General features: G+C 52.4%; 5 protein-coding genes across 5 annotated transcripts; 4 read left to right on the top strand and 1 right to left on the bottom strand.

Moving 5' to 3' along the window:
* Positions 1-137: 137 nt before the first annotated feature.
* JCM6883_004550 (tubulin alpha chain) lies at positions 138-2147 on the bottom strand (the record flags this gene model as incomplete). The annotated part of the gene is made up of 10 exons (XM_076632553.1): positions 138-167; positions 229-285; positions 354-379; positions 504-516; positions 587-902; positions 981-1116; positions 1176-1322; positions 1385-1953; positions 2013-2061; positions 2141-2147. The coding sequence occupies 10 exons, from the start codon at positions 2145-2147 to the stop codon at positions 138-140; spliced, it is 1350 nt and encodes a 449-aa protein (XP_076487525.1).
* Positions 2148-2951: 804 nt separating this feature from the next.
* On the top strand, positions 2952-5369 carry JCM6883_004549 (uncharacterized protein; the record flags this gene model as incomplete). The annotated part of the gene is made up of 1 exon (XM_076632552.1): positions 2952-5369. The coding sequence occupies one exon, from the start codon at positions 2952-2954 to the stop codon at positions 5367-5369; it is 2418 nt and encodes an 805-aa protein (XP_076487524.1).
* Positions 5370-5922: 553 nt separating this feature from the next.
* On the top strand, positions 5923-6894 carry JCM6883_004548 (TspO/MBR family protein; the record flags this gene model as incomplete). Its single annotated transcript, XM_076632551.1, has 5 exons — positions 5923-6052; positions 6121-6194; positions 6257-6385; positions 6457-6619; positions 6845-6894. The coding sequence occupies 5 exons, from the start codon at positions 5923-5925 to the stop codon at positions 6892-6894; spliced, it is 546 nt and encodes a 181-aa protein (XP_076487523.1).
* A 1691-nt stretch (positions 6895-8585) lies between these two features.
* On the top strand, positions 8586-9162 carry JCM6883_004547 (Zn(II)2Cys6 transcription factor domain-containing protein; the record flags this gene model as incomplete). Its single annotated transcript, XM_076632550.1, has 2 exons — positions 8586-9016; positions 9078-9162. The coding sequence occupies 2 exons, from the start codon at positions 8586-8588 to the stop codon at positions 9160-9162; spliced, it is 516 nt and encodes a 171-aa protein (XP_076487522.1).
* A 145-nt stretch (positions 9163-9307) lies between these two features.
* JCM6883_004546 (fungal specific transcription factor domain-containing protein) lies at positions 9308-12250 on the top strand (the record flags this gene model as incomplete). Its single annotated transcript, XM_076632549.1, has 9 exons — positions 9308-9964; positions 10026-10088; positions 10146-10340; positions 10401-10568; positions 10632-10667; positions 10733-10961; positions 11021-11132; positions 11197-11335; positions 11405-12250. 9 exons carry the CDS (start codon positions 9308-9310, stop codon positions 12248-12250), a joined length of 2445 nt encoding a protein of 814 aa, XP_076487521.1.
* Between the last annotated feature and the right edge of the window lie 188 nt (positions 12251-12438).

Raw genomic sequence — 12438 nt, 5'->3', positions numbered from 1 at the left:
ATTAAACTGAAAACGAAAACATATAGAGAATAACGTAGTCGGAAAAGACCAACGAACGAAAGGGATGAAAGAACTAAATGAAGCGAAGAAGACTAAAGTCGAATGAGATTCGATTTTGCGAAGAAGGGTACGATCGCTTAGTATTCGGCAATCTCCTCCTCGTCGCCCTACAGCAGATGTGTCAGAGATCAGTGACATGCGATCTAGGAGGAAGGATCGGAGACTTACGACTTCGGCGGCAACCTCCTCGTAATCCTTCTCGAGGGCAGCAAGATCCTCTCGGGCCTGCAGAAGCGCGATTCAGGGTCAGTCTCCCACCTACAGTCACTCGGACGAGAGATACTGGGGCTTACCTCTGAGAATTCGCCCTCTTCCATACCTATAGGAGCGAGAGAAAGGGAGAAGAGAAAGAAAGGAAAAGGAAAAAGTCAGTCTTTTTTCCTTTTTTCGGTTTTTTTCGCCAAGTCCAAATTTTTGGCATCTAGAGGAATAGAATAACGCACCCTCTCCTACGTACTGAAAGAGAGGAGGAAGAGCAAAGTCAACTTCGGATGTCTAAGTCGAAAAAGGCAGAAAAGAAACAAACCCAATGAACGAAAGCACGCTTCGAGTAAAGCAAATCGAACTTTCGGTCGAGTCGGGACCAAGCGGTAGCGATCGCGGTCGTGTTCGAAAGCATACAGAGGGATCGAGAAACCTTTGCGAGATCTCCTCCGGGAACGTTCGCAGGGGGTTCGTTGCAAATTCCCAACTTGAAACCGGTAGGGCACCAATCGACGAATTGAATCGTACGCTTCGTCTTGATTTGGGCGACGGCAGAGTTGACGTCCTTGGGGACGACATCTCCGCGGTACAAGAGGGCGCAAGCCATGTATTTACCTTGACGAGGGTCGCATTTAACCCTGAAAAGCGGTAAAGACTTGTCTGGTTAGTTCTCTGGTCGTTCTAACTACCATCCGGACCACTCCCAAGCCACTTACATTTGGTTAGAAGGCTCGAAGCAAGAGTGGGTAAGCTCAGAAACAGTGTTGGCTTCGTGGGAAGCTTTGCTGGCAGAGATGATGGGAGCGTAGGTCGCGAGAGGGAAATGGATACGAGGGAAAGGAACCAAGTTGACTGTCCACCGAGAATCACACATGAGTTCGAGCCACACAACAAGAAGGAGTTTAGCATACCTTGGAACTCGTTCAAATCAACGTTGAGGGATCCATCGAATCGAAGGGAAGCGGTGATCGAAGAGACAACTTGAGCAATGATTCGGTTCAAGTTCTTGAAACCGGGAGATTGAATACCGAGGTTCTTTCGGCAGATGTCGTAGATAGCTGACCGCGAGAGAACTAGGTGAGCATTTTTCGACGGGAAGGAAAAAGTCGTCTTGACTCACCCTCGTTATCGACCATGAACGAACAGTCGACGTGTTCGAGAGTGGTGTGGGTCGTGAGGATCGAGTTGTAGGGCTCGACGACGGAAGAAGAGAGCGAAGGGGCGGGGTAAACCGAGAATTCGAGCTTCGATTTCTTGCCGTAATCTCCCGAAAGTTTCTCGAGAAGGAGAGCACCGAAACCGGAACCCGTTCCACCTCCGAACGAGTGGAAGACGAAGAATCCTTGAAGACCCTCGCAGTTGTCGGCGAGCTTACGGATGCGGTCGCAAGTCGTGTCGATCAACTCTTTTCCGACCGTGTAGTGACCACGAGCGTAATTGTTCGCGGCGTCCTCCTTTCCGTTGATGAGGGTCTCGGGGTGGAACAATTGACGGTATTCTCCAGTGCGAACCTCGTCGACGACGGAAGGTTCGAGGTCGACGTAAATCGAACGAGGAACGTATTTGCCCGATCCAGTCTCGGAGAAGAAAGTCGAGAAACCTCCGTTCGAGTTTTGCTTCTCGGGATCCTCGTTGACGATGCGACCATCGGGACCGAGACCGTGTTCGAGGCAGTAAAGTTCCCAGCAGCTGAACGAAACGCAAAGGGAGATGAGTTCAAGGTCACCACTACAATTGGTCGGACTTACGCGTTTCCGATTTGAACACCAGCTTGTCCGACCGAGACGGAGATGATTTCTACGGCACACAGGGAACAGTAGTCAGATGAAGGATTCGAGGGAAAGAAGGGTTCCGGCGGCCGAAGAGAGAGACTCACCACGCATGTTGTTCCTTAGGGATTTGTGTTGACGGTATAGAAGATGATAGAGTTCTACGGAAGGCAGAAAGTCAGTCCGTGGCGTTGTAAAGGAGATGAGAACCGAGGGAGGAGGGGAGCAAGAACGCGTGTTTATTCCGACTCCGGCATCCTCCTGTAGTGAGGTAAAGGTGGTAGGGAGACTCACAAGAGATTAAAGAGGTCAAAGGGGGGTCTCTGCAAGTACGCGTATCTACGATGCGACGAGAAGAGAGTGGGTGGAGTTCAACCAGAAGATCCGCCAAATTCTCCCGCGAACCTCTCTCAACTAACGACGTCTTCTATGCTTCTCAGCTATTGAGGAAGCAGCCATACTATGCACATTATCGGCGTCCGCCAGGGAGCCGCGAGAACGACTATGTTTCTTTCTCCTTCGCCGGCCTGAATTCGATCGAATGAACGACAACTCCTCGCACAATGACTACGGGCACGCAAAGAATATCGACAGCAGGATATCCAACGATGCACTGCACACGCCTCGTCACCTCGGTCGAATAAGCGGTTGGGCTCCCTTTGTTTTCGAGCTGAGGCGAGGTCTGTCCTCTCTGTCGACCTTGTTCTTCAGGAGAAGAAGCGTTAGCCCTTCTTCTACGACTACCTTTGTTCGTCAGGTCGACACTCTTCGACGATCTCGAGATCCACAAGGCTGCTCTGTTACATTCGCTTAGGATCTCGTATCAACAGCAAACTCTCGACGATTCGACAAGGTGAGTCTGTTCTACGTCTCTAGCTAGCTCCTCCTTCGCTGACTCGTCTTGAATACGATCTCCAGATGGACAACATCAAGTCGGCCCTCCGATTCCCTCACCCTCCTCCGCCTCTTCCGCCTACTCCACCCCAACACAACCTTTCATCTCGCTTCTCCGCCGATACTCTCGCCGTCAAATCCCCTCCAGGCGCCAAAACCATTCAACGATTCTTCAATCATACATCGAACGCGCAACCGCAGTCTCCCCCTCTTCGTCGATTCTCCCTCTCGTCTTCCTCGAACTCTACGACTCGTCCGAAACATTCACCTAGCGCAAGCGAATCTTTCATCATCGTCCCATCACCGAGGATGTACGACTTCGAAGTCGCTCCATGGACGAGGACGTCCTTTGACGAAGCAGAAGTGTTGAGGTCTCCGACGGTAGTTGCGAGTCGAAGAAAAGAACTCGCGAGGGAACTCAGCGGAGCAGATCTAGGAGGGGTTATCGGAGTAGGAAAGGACAGACTCGCTGGTGCAGCGAAGGAAGTGCTGGAAGTACTCGCGAGGAAGAGACAGGGAATCGCGCACGGTCGGAAAGGAAGCTCATCTCGTTCACCATCTCCCCGAAAAGGCTCGGTATCACCTCCAAGCCAGAACACGAATTTGCCTGAAAAGAGCTCGAGGCCTTCGATCGACTCAGGAGGAGGAGGAGGAATAGTCGCTCGCAAACTCGTCGATTTACCACCAAGATCCGATTCGATCGCCGGTACCCTCATCAAGAACTCGTCTCCCTCTCGAACTCGAGTAGCGAAAACTACGCCTTCTCCCCCGAAACCGTCGAAACCGAAGTTACGACCGAATTCTCCTCCCTCGATTTCGATTCCTCCGTTGAACCCACATCCTCGGCGTCGCGGAAATCCAACGCTTCCGCTCGTTGACCGCAGTCTACCGCCTTTCGACGCACTCGTACTCTCTGTACCATCCAGACGAGATCTCGAATCGCGCAACTCGCACGAAATCCTCGTTCAGATCGATGTCGGCGGTTCATCTCACACAACGACGGTCGACACTCTCGTTGGCGGCGAATCGAAAGGAGGCAGGTTGGGTCAATTAGTCGTATCGAAGATCGGTGAGATCAAGCGGGAAGGGCCGAGAGCAGGACAGAAGGAAAATCCGAGCTATCTTAGTTTGACAAAGTTCGCGGTCGAAGATGAAGACGACGGTTTACACTCGGGATCGAGCATCAACATCACCGGATCACATTTCGAGGTTTCGCCTAATCCGTCGCCCTTTCCCTTCATGCGCGACTTGACGAGCTCGAAGGACGACGAGGAGGACGAAGGGAACGATTGTTGCTCTCCGATCGACCCTCTCGCTCCGCAGCTCTTCCTCTCCATGCCTTCGTTCACCGCTCCACCTCCTCCTCTCAAACTCGATCTGGATCCTCTCCCTGCTTCTCGACAAGTTCAGGTCGTCCCTACCCCGAGTCTCGGTTCGAAACATCTCTCAGTACATCCAACTATCTCTTCGAATTCTCCTGTTCCCGCTTCTGCCTCGTCTTCGCCTCAGACTCCGTCTCTTGCTCGTCGAGCGTCAAATGCGATGTCTCCTCGCTCGTTCTCTTACCACGATCTCCCTCTCTCGCCGGACGAAATCGCTGTCCGAAGAGCACTCAAGAAACGTCTGCATATCTCGACTGGATCGCTCGGCTTCAATTACGAAGGAGGCGACGACGACGAATCGGATCGCGAACCTTTCTTCCAGCTCCTCCAGAATCAAGCGTTTGAACCTCTTCCTAGTCGGCCTGGATCACCTCGATCTTTCCTTCATCTACAGAACGACTCGCCGTCGAGGGACGCTGGCAACAACGGCGAGGAAACCATCGTCTTCGGAGACTCCGTCAGTCGGGCGAAGATCACGGAAGAATCTCGCCCTCGTCCTTCCGTGATGAAAGTCGAAACCAGAGGAGAAGCGCCTTCATCGGAGGCATCATCGAGTACGAGAACTCGACCGCCGAGTTTGACGACGAGTGAATCTACGGCTCCAACGGATTCCGACTTTCCTCCTTCTCATGCGCCGTTGCCCTCAACCTCGACTATCCCTCGACTCCATGTCTTCCTCGATCGCACCGACATTACTCTCCCTTCCGGTCTCGGTACCACCTACTCGACGATTCTATCGTTCCTCCGCGACGGGGTTCTTCCTCCCTTTCTCACCCTCCCACCTCCTGACGACCCCACTGCAAAGATCGACTCTACGACTCTCTCGATCCTCGCTGTTCAACCCGCACTCGCATTCGGACAACTTGCCGCTTTGAGGACGGTCGAAACGGAGGCGAAATGGGTCGAAATTGATTCTCTCGTCGAAGCTTGCGCTGCGGAACGCCAGAAATGGATCGAGGCGTTACGGGTAGTCGAAGAGGATAGGGTGATTCGAGATCGAAGCTTCGGAGACACGAAGAGGAAGAGAATGAAGGAGAGAGAGTTGGAAGGGTGGATTTGACGGGACTTTAATTCCTTTTTGGCTGTTTCTTGTATCACTCCTTTGTAACTACCTAGATCTCTACGAATATTACGGGCGAGCTCCAGAGAGTAGGACTTGCGTTTCGCGAGCGGAATTCTCGAACCGTTCGGAACCTTTCTCGCACTTCGTCCGCCCCCATCGACACTTCCAGACGACTTTCTCGTAAGCGGTAGTTAATACTCAGGACTTCCTCAAGCGAATCCCATCGTATCCCTAGACTCTCGTCTTTCGCGCTTGTCGTCATTCAACTTTCCGCTTGATCGCCAGTCCTACGGTATTCTCGAAGCGACAACGCAGGCGACTTCCACTAAGTATAGGAGTACAAGCTGTGCGTCAGTACACTACACAAGGCGGAAGTAGGAGCTGGGCTCGCTCTTTAGCGCGGGTCGGTTCTTGATGAAGATCATTCGGCCATCGAGGTGCTAGGAGGGAGGATTCCGAGTCTACCTAGCAGTACCCTGTAGCTATACGCTGCCTATACGCAAAGAGAACTGACCAATTCCTTTCTCTCGCCGCGACAGAGTCTCTCATCATGCCGATTCAACTCCCTTCCCTCTTCTTCGAGATGAGCCGGATGCCTGCCGTAGCAGTCGGAATCCCTCTAGCTTTCGGCATGCTCAACGGAAGGATCACAAAGACGTCGGTCAACACCTGGTACCCGAGTGAGTTTTCTCAGTTTATTTCAGGAATTCGTATAGCTATAGCTTGCTGATTCGACATTCTACCGCAGCTCTTAAGAGACCTCCCATCGAGCCTCCTCGCTGGCTCTTCCCTGTCGCGTGGTCAGCCCTCTACGTCGCAATGGTTATTTTTCTTCTTCGCGATTTTGACCCGAGAACGACGCTCACGCCGCTGTATTCAATCAGGGTGTTGCCTCTCATCTCATCGTCAAGCAGTACGATGCCGCTCTACCTGGATCTCCCCTGAAGAACGCCGCTGAACATGCACTCAAACTTTACTGGGTTCAATTCGCTCTCAATCAAGCATGGACTCCTGTAAGTATCCTCTCTTTCCTTTCCTTCTCGCATTGACGTTGACGGCACTGACGCCGTCGGTGACATGACAGCTCTTCTTCGGTTTGAAACAAATGGGTCTCGCAATGCTCGATTTGGGAGCGTTGACGGCGACGAGTTATGCTCTCACTTACGAAGCGTTCAAAGTCGATCCCCGCACCTCCTACCTCCTCGTTCCTTACTGCGCGTGGCTCTCTTTCGCCTCGTACTTGAATGGTCAGTCCTACCGATCTCCACGTCTCGCTCGTATCGATTCCTGTATCTCCCGCTTTGCGGCGCAACACCTCTCGCAATTGACCCTCGCGAAGGGGTCCATACAACAACACGTGCTATGAGCCAGAATGAGGGGCAGTTGTCCCGAGACCCCGACAGATTCGGAACTGCGAAGAGACGTTGCGAACTCATTTCACTGACTCCCTGTCTTTTGCATCGGATCAATAGGAAGTTTCTGGTATCTCAATTCGTTCAAGTCTCGACCCAAGTCTTCGTAAACGGTAGCAAGGGTTCTTCGTCGTCGTTGGTTGGTGTGACTCTCATCAACGTCGATTTTCGATTTTGAGCAAACTGTTTCTCAATCGTTCTTCCATCTCGTTTCGTGCCTTTCCTCTTTCAGCCACCTTGTACACTTGCAATTGTACGTACGAGTCACAGCCTGAGTCATAAAGGGTCTGTATAATGATTTGATTGACTGTATTGTTTCCTCTGCGACAGAATTCCAACCTCTGGCACGGGACCCGAAACAATGAGTTGCAACTCAATGACGATCTTGCGTCGTATTAGCAAAAGAATGACCTTCGGCTCAGATTGGCAAGCGGCTGCGACTGCGACTTGAAGAGGAGTCGACGAGGATCGTCAAGGGTTGCCTCGACAACCCCTTTCGGAAACCTTTCACCAGGCACAAAATCTTGCAATTTTCGTTCGAACACTCTATGTACAGTATTCCGAATTTCCTTGGGATGTTCTATCGGCTCATTCCAGCTTTCCGACGATTCGGAAGGATAGAAGGATTCGTGGAAAAGCTCGGTGAGTTTTACATTTTTTGCAGTTTCCTCGCCCGTTTTTCAGTCGTTTGTACTGACGATGACTTTCGTGCGAGGCTGTAACTTCAGATCTGAGATCCTTGACAACGTCAACCCGAGACAAGCGCACGACCAGGTGATCGAGGAGAGCGGATCCGAGATGGATCTTACGAGTGAATGCTCCTTTTTCCGAAGCCTCGATCACTCGAGTGGAACACAATTTACGTCTCTCCCTTTTCCACGGTATGGAGTTACCGGTACTTCGCTATCTCCCTCCGCAAGGATTGGGTGAAACTGTTCGCAGATTCAGGGCTGGTGGGGCCGAGATAGCTCGCGCAGGATCCCCTTCGGCTGGGGTCGAAGATCCTTCAACGAGTCGGAAGTGTGTGGATGCAACGTTGCTCTTCCCCTACATCGTTCTAGTCTGTAGCTTGTCGAACAAAGCAACTACCTCGCTACTCTATCTGTCGATAGGCACTCACGACGAGCTAGGAGATAAGCGAGTGAGTTTTGTCTCTCCGAAACTTTCCTCGACTCGTTGTCTTGTACACCTCCACCTCTCCTGGATCAACAATCAGCATCTCTTGGTTCATGAGGACCCTCGACTGACAATCTATCGCTATCCCTGCCACAGCGACCTCTCCTCGTCCTTGTCCTTCAGCTTCTACCTCTTTCGAAAAGTCGAGTTCGTTCAACCGAAGCTCGACACTTGTCTCGCGGCACTCTCGACAGCTTCGACCATGCCTGCTCGACAAGACACTTCTTCAGACCAGCTACCATCCTATCAGCTTGATCGCCCGTCCTATCATTCGGTTTCACAATCTCAAAGCCCTTCGCACTCTCATCCCTTCGCTCCCTGCGAAAATTATCACTCTCAATCCCCTTCGATCTTTTACGACCCATCATTTCATGCCGGATTCGGTGCTCATCTCAACCTTTCGCTTCCGTCCTCACCGATAGTCTCTCATCGTCCCACGCCCTCGCCTGGTCTGAGTCTCCCCGACTCCTTCGCTCTTCCTTCTCATGTTCAAACGATCTCGCCCACTGCGCTCTACCAGCATCAGTCTGAGACCACCCTCTCGCGCTCGCAGCATCCCCGTTCGCGGTCTTCTTCAAATTCCAAAGCACAACCTCACGCTCTCTCTCAATCACACGATCTCCGGATGAGTACCTTCACCTCACCCGTCTCGTCCGCATTCCCATCCTACGACGAGCAACCAGTCTCTCATCCCCCAATTCACCCAAACGAAGACTACCATTTACCCGATCCTCGTTCGAGTCGTCCTCTGCTCTCCGTCTCGATCTCCGGTAGTTTCGTTGGGCACCCGGAAGGATGGAGCGATCACAGTCGAGTCGACTCTGCAAGCTCAGAACTCCCACCTCCAACGAATCCGACCCCATCGCCTCGCGCTCGCACGACCTCACTCGGCGGGAAGAAGAAGAAAGCGAGTCCTCGTACTTCGACCGTACCTCTTCCCGTTAGGAAGCGCTCACCCGCAAGTTGTGCTCCATGTCGGAAGAAGAAACTCAAGTGCGATAGATCCTTGCCGTGCTCTTCTTGTATTGCGAAAGGGACCGAATGTGTATGGGAGGGGTGAGTTCGATTTGTCTTGCTCCTAATTCTTTGGTACTGACGACAGTTGTACGATACACAGGGACGCTACACCTCTGTATATCAAGAACGATCATGAATTGCAAGGAACGAGAGAACTGCAAGCGCAGGCGAGTCGTCTCGATTGACCGTATTTCGCGTCGGTGACTGACCGCCTTTGGCCTACTCCTTCGTAGGTGGATCGTCTACAAGCCCTGGTCGAAGACCTGGCGAGCTCTCCGAAATCTAACAAAACTTCCTCCTTGAAGTTCGACAGCGTCACCACCTCCGAAGATGTTTCGATCGATCCGTCCCCTCTGTTCGATCGATCCGTCCCCTCTGTTCGATCTCCTCGCCTACGACGTACCGCAAGCGTTCATCGAGCTCGCTCTGAGCGGTGTCATCCCTAATCAACAGGCGGGAGAGCTCTCGCCCAATCTAGCTGGTCAATCAGTCGAATCTTTGATCGAGGACGCTCGTCGTTTCTGCAAATATCGCCCGGAACCGCCCTCACTCGTCACGTCCAGCCTCATCACTCCCTCCGCTTCTTCCTCCTCCGAAGTTTCTCCAGCATCGTCCGTCTTTCCGACCTTCAAACTGCCGTCGGTCGTCAAGCTCGGACGATCCTCGCCGAGTGGAAACCTGGTCGAATCGCTCCCTTCGTTGGCCGATATCGACAAAGCTTCAAACTACTTCTTCGATACCGTCGACTTGCTCGTTCCCCTAATCGACCGTACCCAATTCAATAAGCTCAAGGATTCTTTGCGACAAGCCCAGGAGGAGAACGGCAACGTCGAGCCGATCTCGATGGCACTCATTCTGGGAGTTGCGACTGCCGGGCTCTCAAAGATGTCAGAATTTGACATTACGAAAGCTGAGATCTCGGGGGATCGTGTTTCGCTCGTTGGGAGGTGGCTTGAAGTAGCTTATCATGCGCTTTCGCTCTCCAAGGTACGTCTCGTTCACTTTGCAAACAGTTCTCAAGCTGAACCGTCTCAATTCCTTGTCCTAGCTTCGCGAAGCTCCGACATACGACGGAATTCGGTCCGCGCTTGTCCTCGCATCGGTCCAACTTGTCAGTCGTCTCCTCTTTCTCATCTTCAATGATCTTGACGATCTCGTGTGTTTACAGAGTTCGCGAGTCTCTGGTGACCAATCTTACGTTTCGGCGATGTCGCTCCTGTCGTCGGCTGTTCAAGCTTCGTTCGCACTCGAGCTGCACCGCGAACCAAATCGTCACGGCAAGATGAAGTATCGATTCGCGGAATGTCAAGAGCGAAGGAGACTCTTCTGGGGGGTCTTCTCACTTTGCTCGTCTGTCACGACTGTGAGTGACTCGAGATCTCAAGACTCGGCGCGGGACTGATTCTTCTCTTCCTTTCTGCAGGACACTTCGCGTGCTTGGCCTCAGCTCGATCTCCGATACATTGATACACACTTCCCGCTCGATTGCTTCGACGAAGAACTCGCGATGGACGAACTTGCCATCAGGGCGAGCGTACGAGCGAGGGTCAACAGCGAGATCTTTGAGGAAACGCCAATGACCTACAATCTCGTCAGTCCATCTCGCGTCTCTCGTTGTGACATAGCTAGACTGACTTGTCGCTTGATATCGCAGTGCCTCGCTCGACTTGCTTTTGTTTCGAAGAAAATCGTCAGTTTTCGAAGCTATCTCTGACCCAATGCTCTAGGAGCTGACGAACGAGCTTGACACTATAGTCTGAAGAGGCGTTCATCGTTACTGGTTGTCGATACTCGAGGATCGCTCCCCTTCATGCCGAACTAAGAAAGCTCGAGAAGAGCCTCCCTGAGAATTATCGAGTTCAGTTCGACGACGAAGAGCGACCCCTTTTTACATCACGATCTTCATCATTGACGGACCTCAAAGCAGCACTCGTTCAAATCTCCATCTCTGCGGAAATCGTCCGTCTCAATCGACCTTTCCTCCGTGAGTTTTCTCCCTTCGCGCGCGCTCATTCCTCGTGCTTATCTATCTCGTGCCGTCAGTTCTTGTGAACTCCGATTCAACATATCAAAAAGCCCGAGACCGAGCGGTGCTCCATGCGAAACGAGTGCTTTCCCTCGCGATCGATCCAGTTTGCAACGTCGTACTGGCTCAGTGGGTCGTATCTTCCTTCGTGGCAGTTATCTTCCTGTACTGACACCCTAACTCATCCTTCCAGACTTTCTCTCAAGATCCTGTCTGCAGCCGTCGTTCTCGCTCTCGAACTCGTTCAGTCGCCGGACGAATCCGACTCTGAAACGCTTCGCGCTTTGACCAAGACCGCCTCGGACATCCTCGAAGGACAACGTCCTTCATCCGTAAGCGTATATCCCTAAACCAGCAGGATCGGCTCGTCAGACTGACCTCGTTGCCGTTCTCTTCGACAGCTCGTCGCTGCTCAAGGTGTCAACGTTTTGCGATTCTTGAGCGAACAAATCGAACCTCTGTCTGGTCCAGGGAGACCTCACGCGAAACAACCTCGAACGAATCGACGCAGTCCCGACGAGTTGAATTTGCAACTTCGACAATCATGGCTTCACTCGATTCCAAATTCAACCTACCCTTCTCGAGCCGTGAGTCCTGCTGGAAGCGATTCCGAGGTAGTCTCCCTTCGTCGCAGAGCTCAACGACCATCGCTCAAGCACTCGGCTCGATCCGAGAGTCACCTCCCTAGTCGAGCTCGAATCGCCGGTCCTCGTCCCTTCGCGACTCTCGACCGTTCTCATCGCAGTCATTCTGCTGAAGACTTCCCGACTCTCGACTGGTTCCCGAGACCCTTCTCTCCTGCCGTAACTTCTGTCTGGGCTCCTTCGATCGTCGCATTCAGTCCCGTCATCAACCTCGGCGAGTTTCAACCTCATCCTCGACAGAATCACACCTTTGCGGATTCAACTTCAGGGTTTCAAGAGCTAGACTTTCCTGCCGTCGCTCAACCCTCCCCATCAATGTTCCGCTACTACCAACATCCCATTTCGACTGCGAATCGAGCGAGTTACCGGACGACTCTCGACGCCGAACCTGTGGAAACTGGCCTCGGTCTCGTTGATCTAACGCACCATGGATTCCCTGGAGGACTCGCCGTAGCGTACGATGAGGGGAACGACTCGCACAACGCGATGTTCAATCCGAATCACGAGGAGAGAATGGAAACCGACGAAGTTCAAAGCTTTCATCATGAGTCGACCGGAATCGAGGGTTACTCGTCGTTCGATCCGAATTACAGACACTCTTAATTGTTCACGTTAATGCTCTGTCTATAGTCAGTCGCATCCATATCATCTTCTATCATATCTCACCTGTAGCCCTATCGAAACCAAAATCCTCCTTCCTTCCTATTCCCGCCGAGCCTGGCTCGTTCCGATCATCCGCGAGAGCGATCGCCTCCTTTGCAAGATCCACGAGCTCTCTTCCTCAGCTTCGA

The sequence above is a fragment of the Sporobolomyces salmoneus genome (assembly GCF_050403485.1).
Source record: "Sporobolomyces salmoneus JCM6883 DNA, S_salmoneus_JCM6883_v1_ctg27, whole genome shotgun sequence".
Lineage (NCBI taxonomy): Eukaryota > Fungi > Basidiomycota > Microbotryomycetes > Sporidiobolales > Sporidiobolaceae > Sporobolomyces > Sporobolomyces salmoneus.
This window is presented reverse-complemented; position numbering and strand designations above follow the sequence as displayed.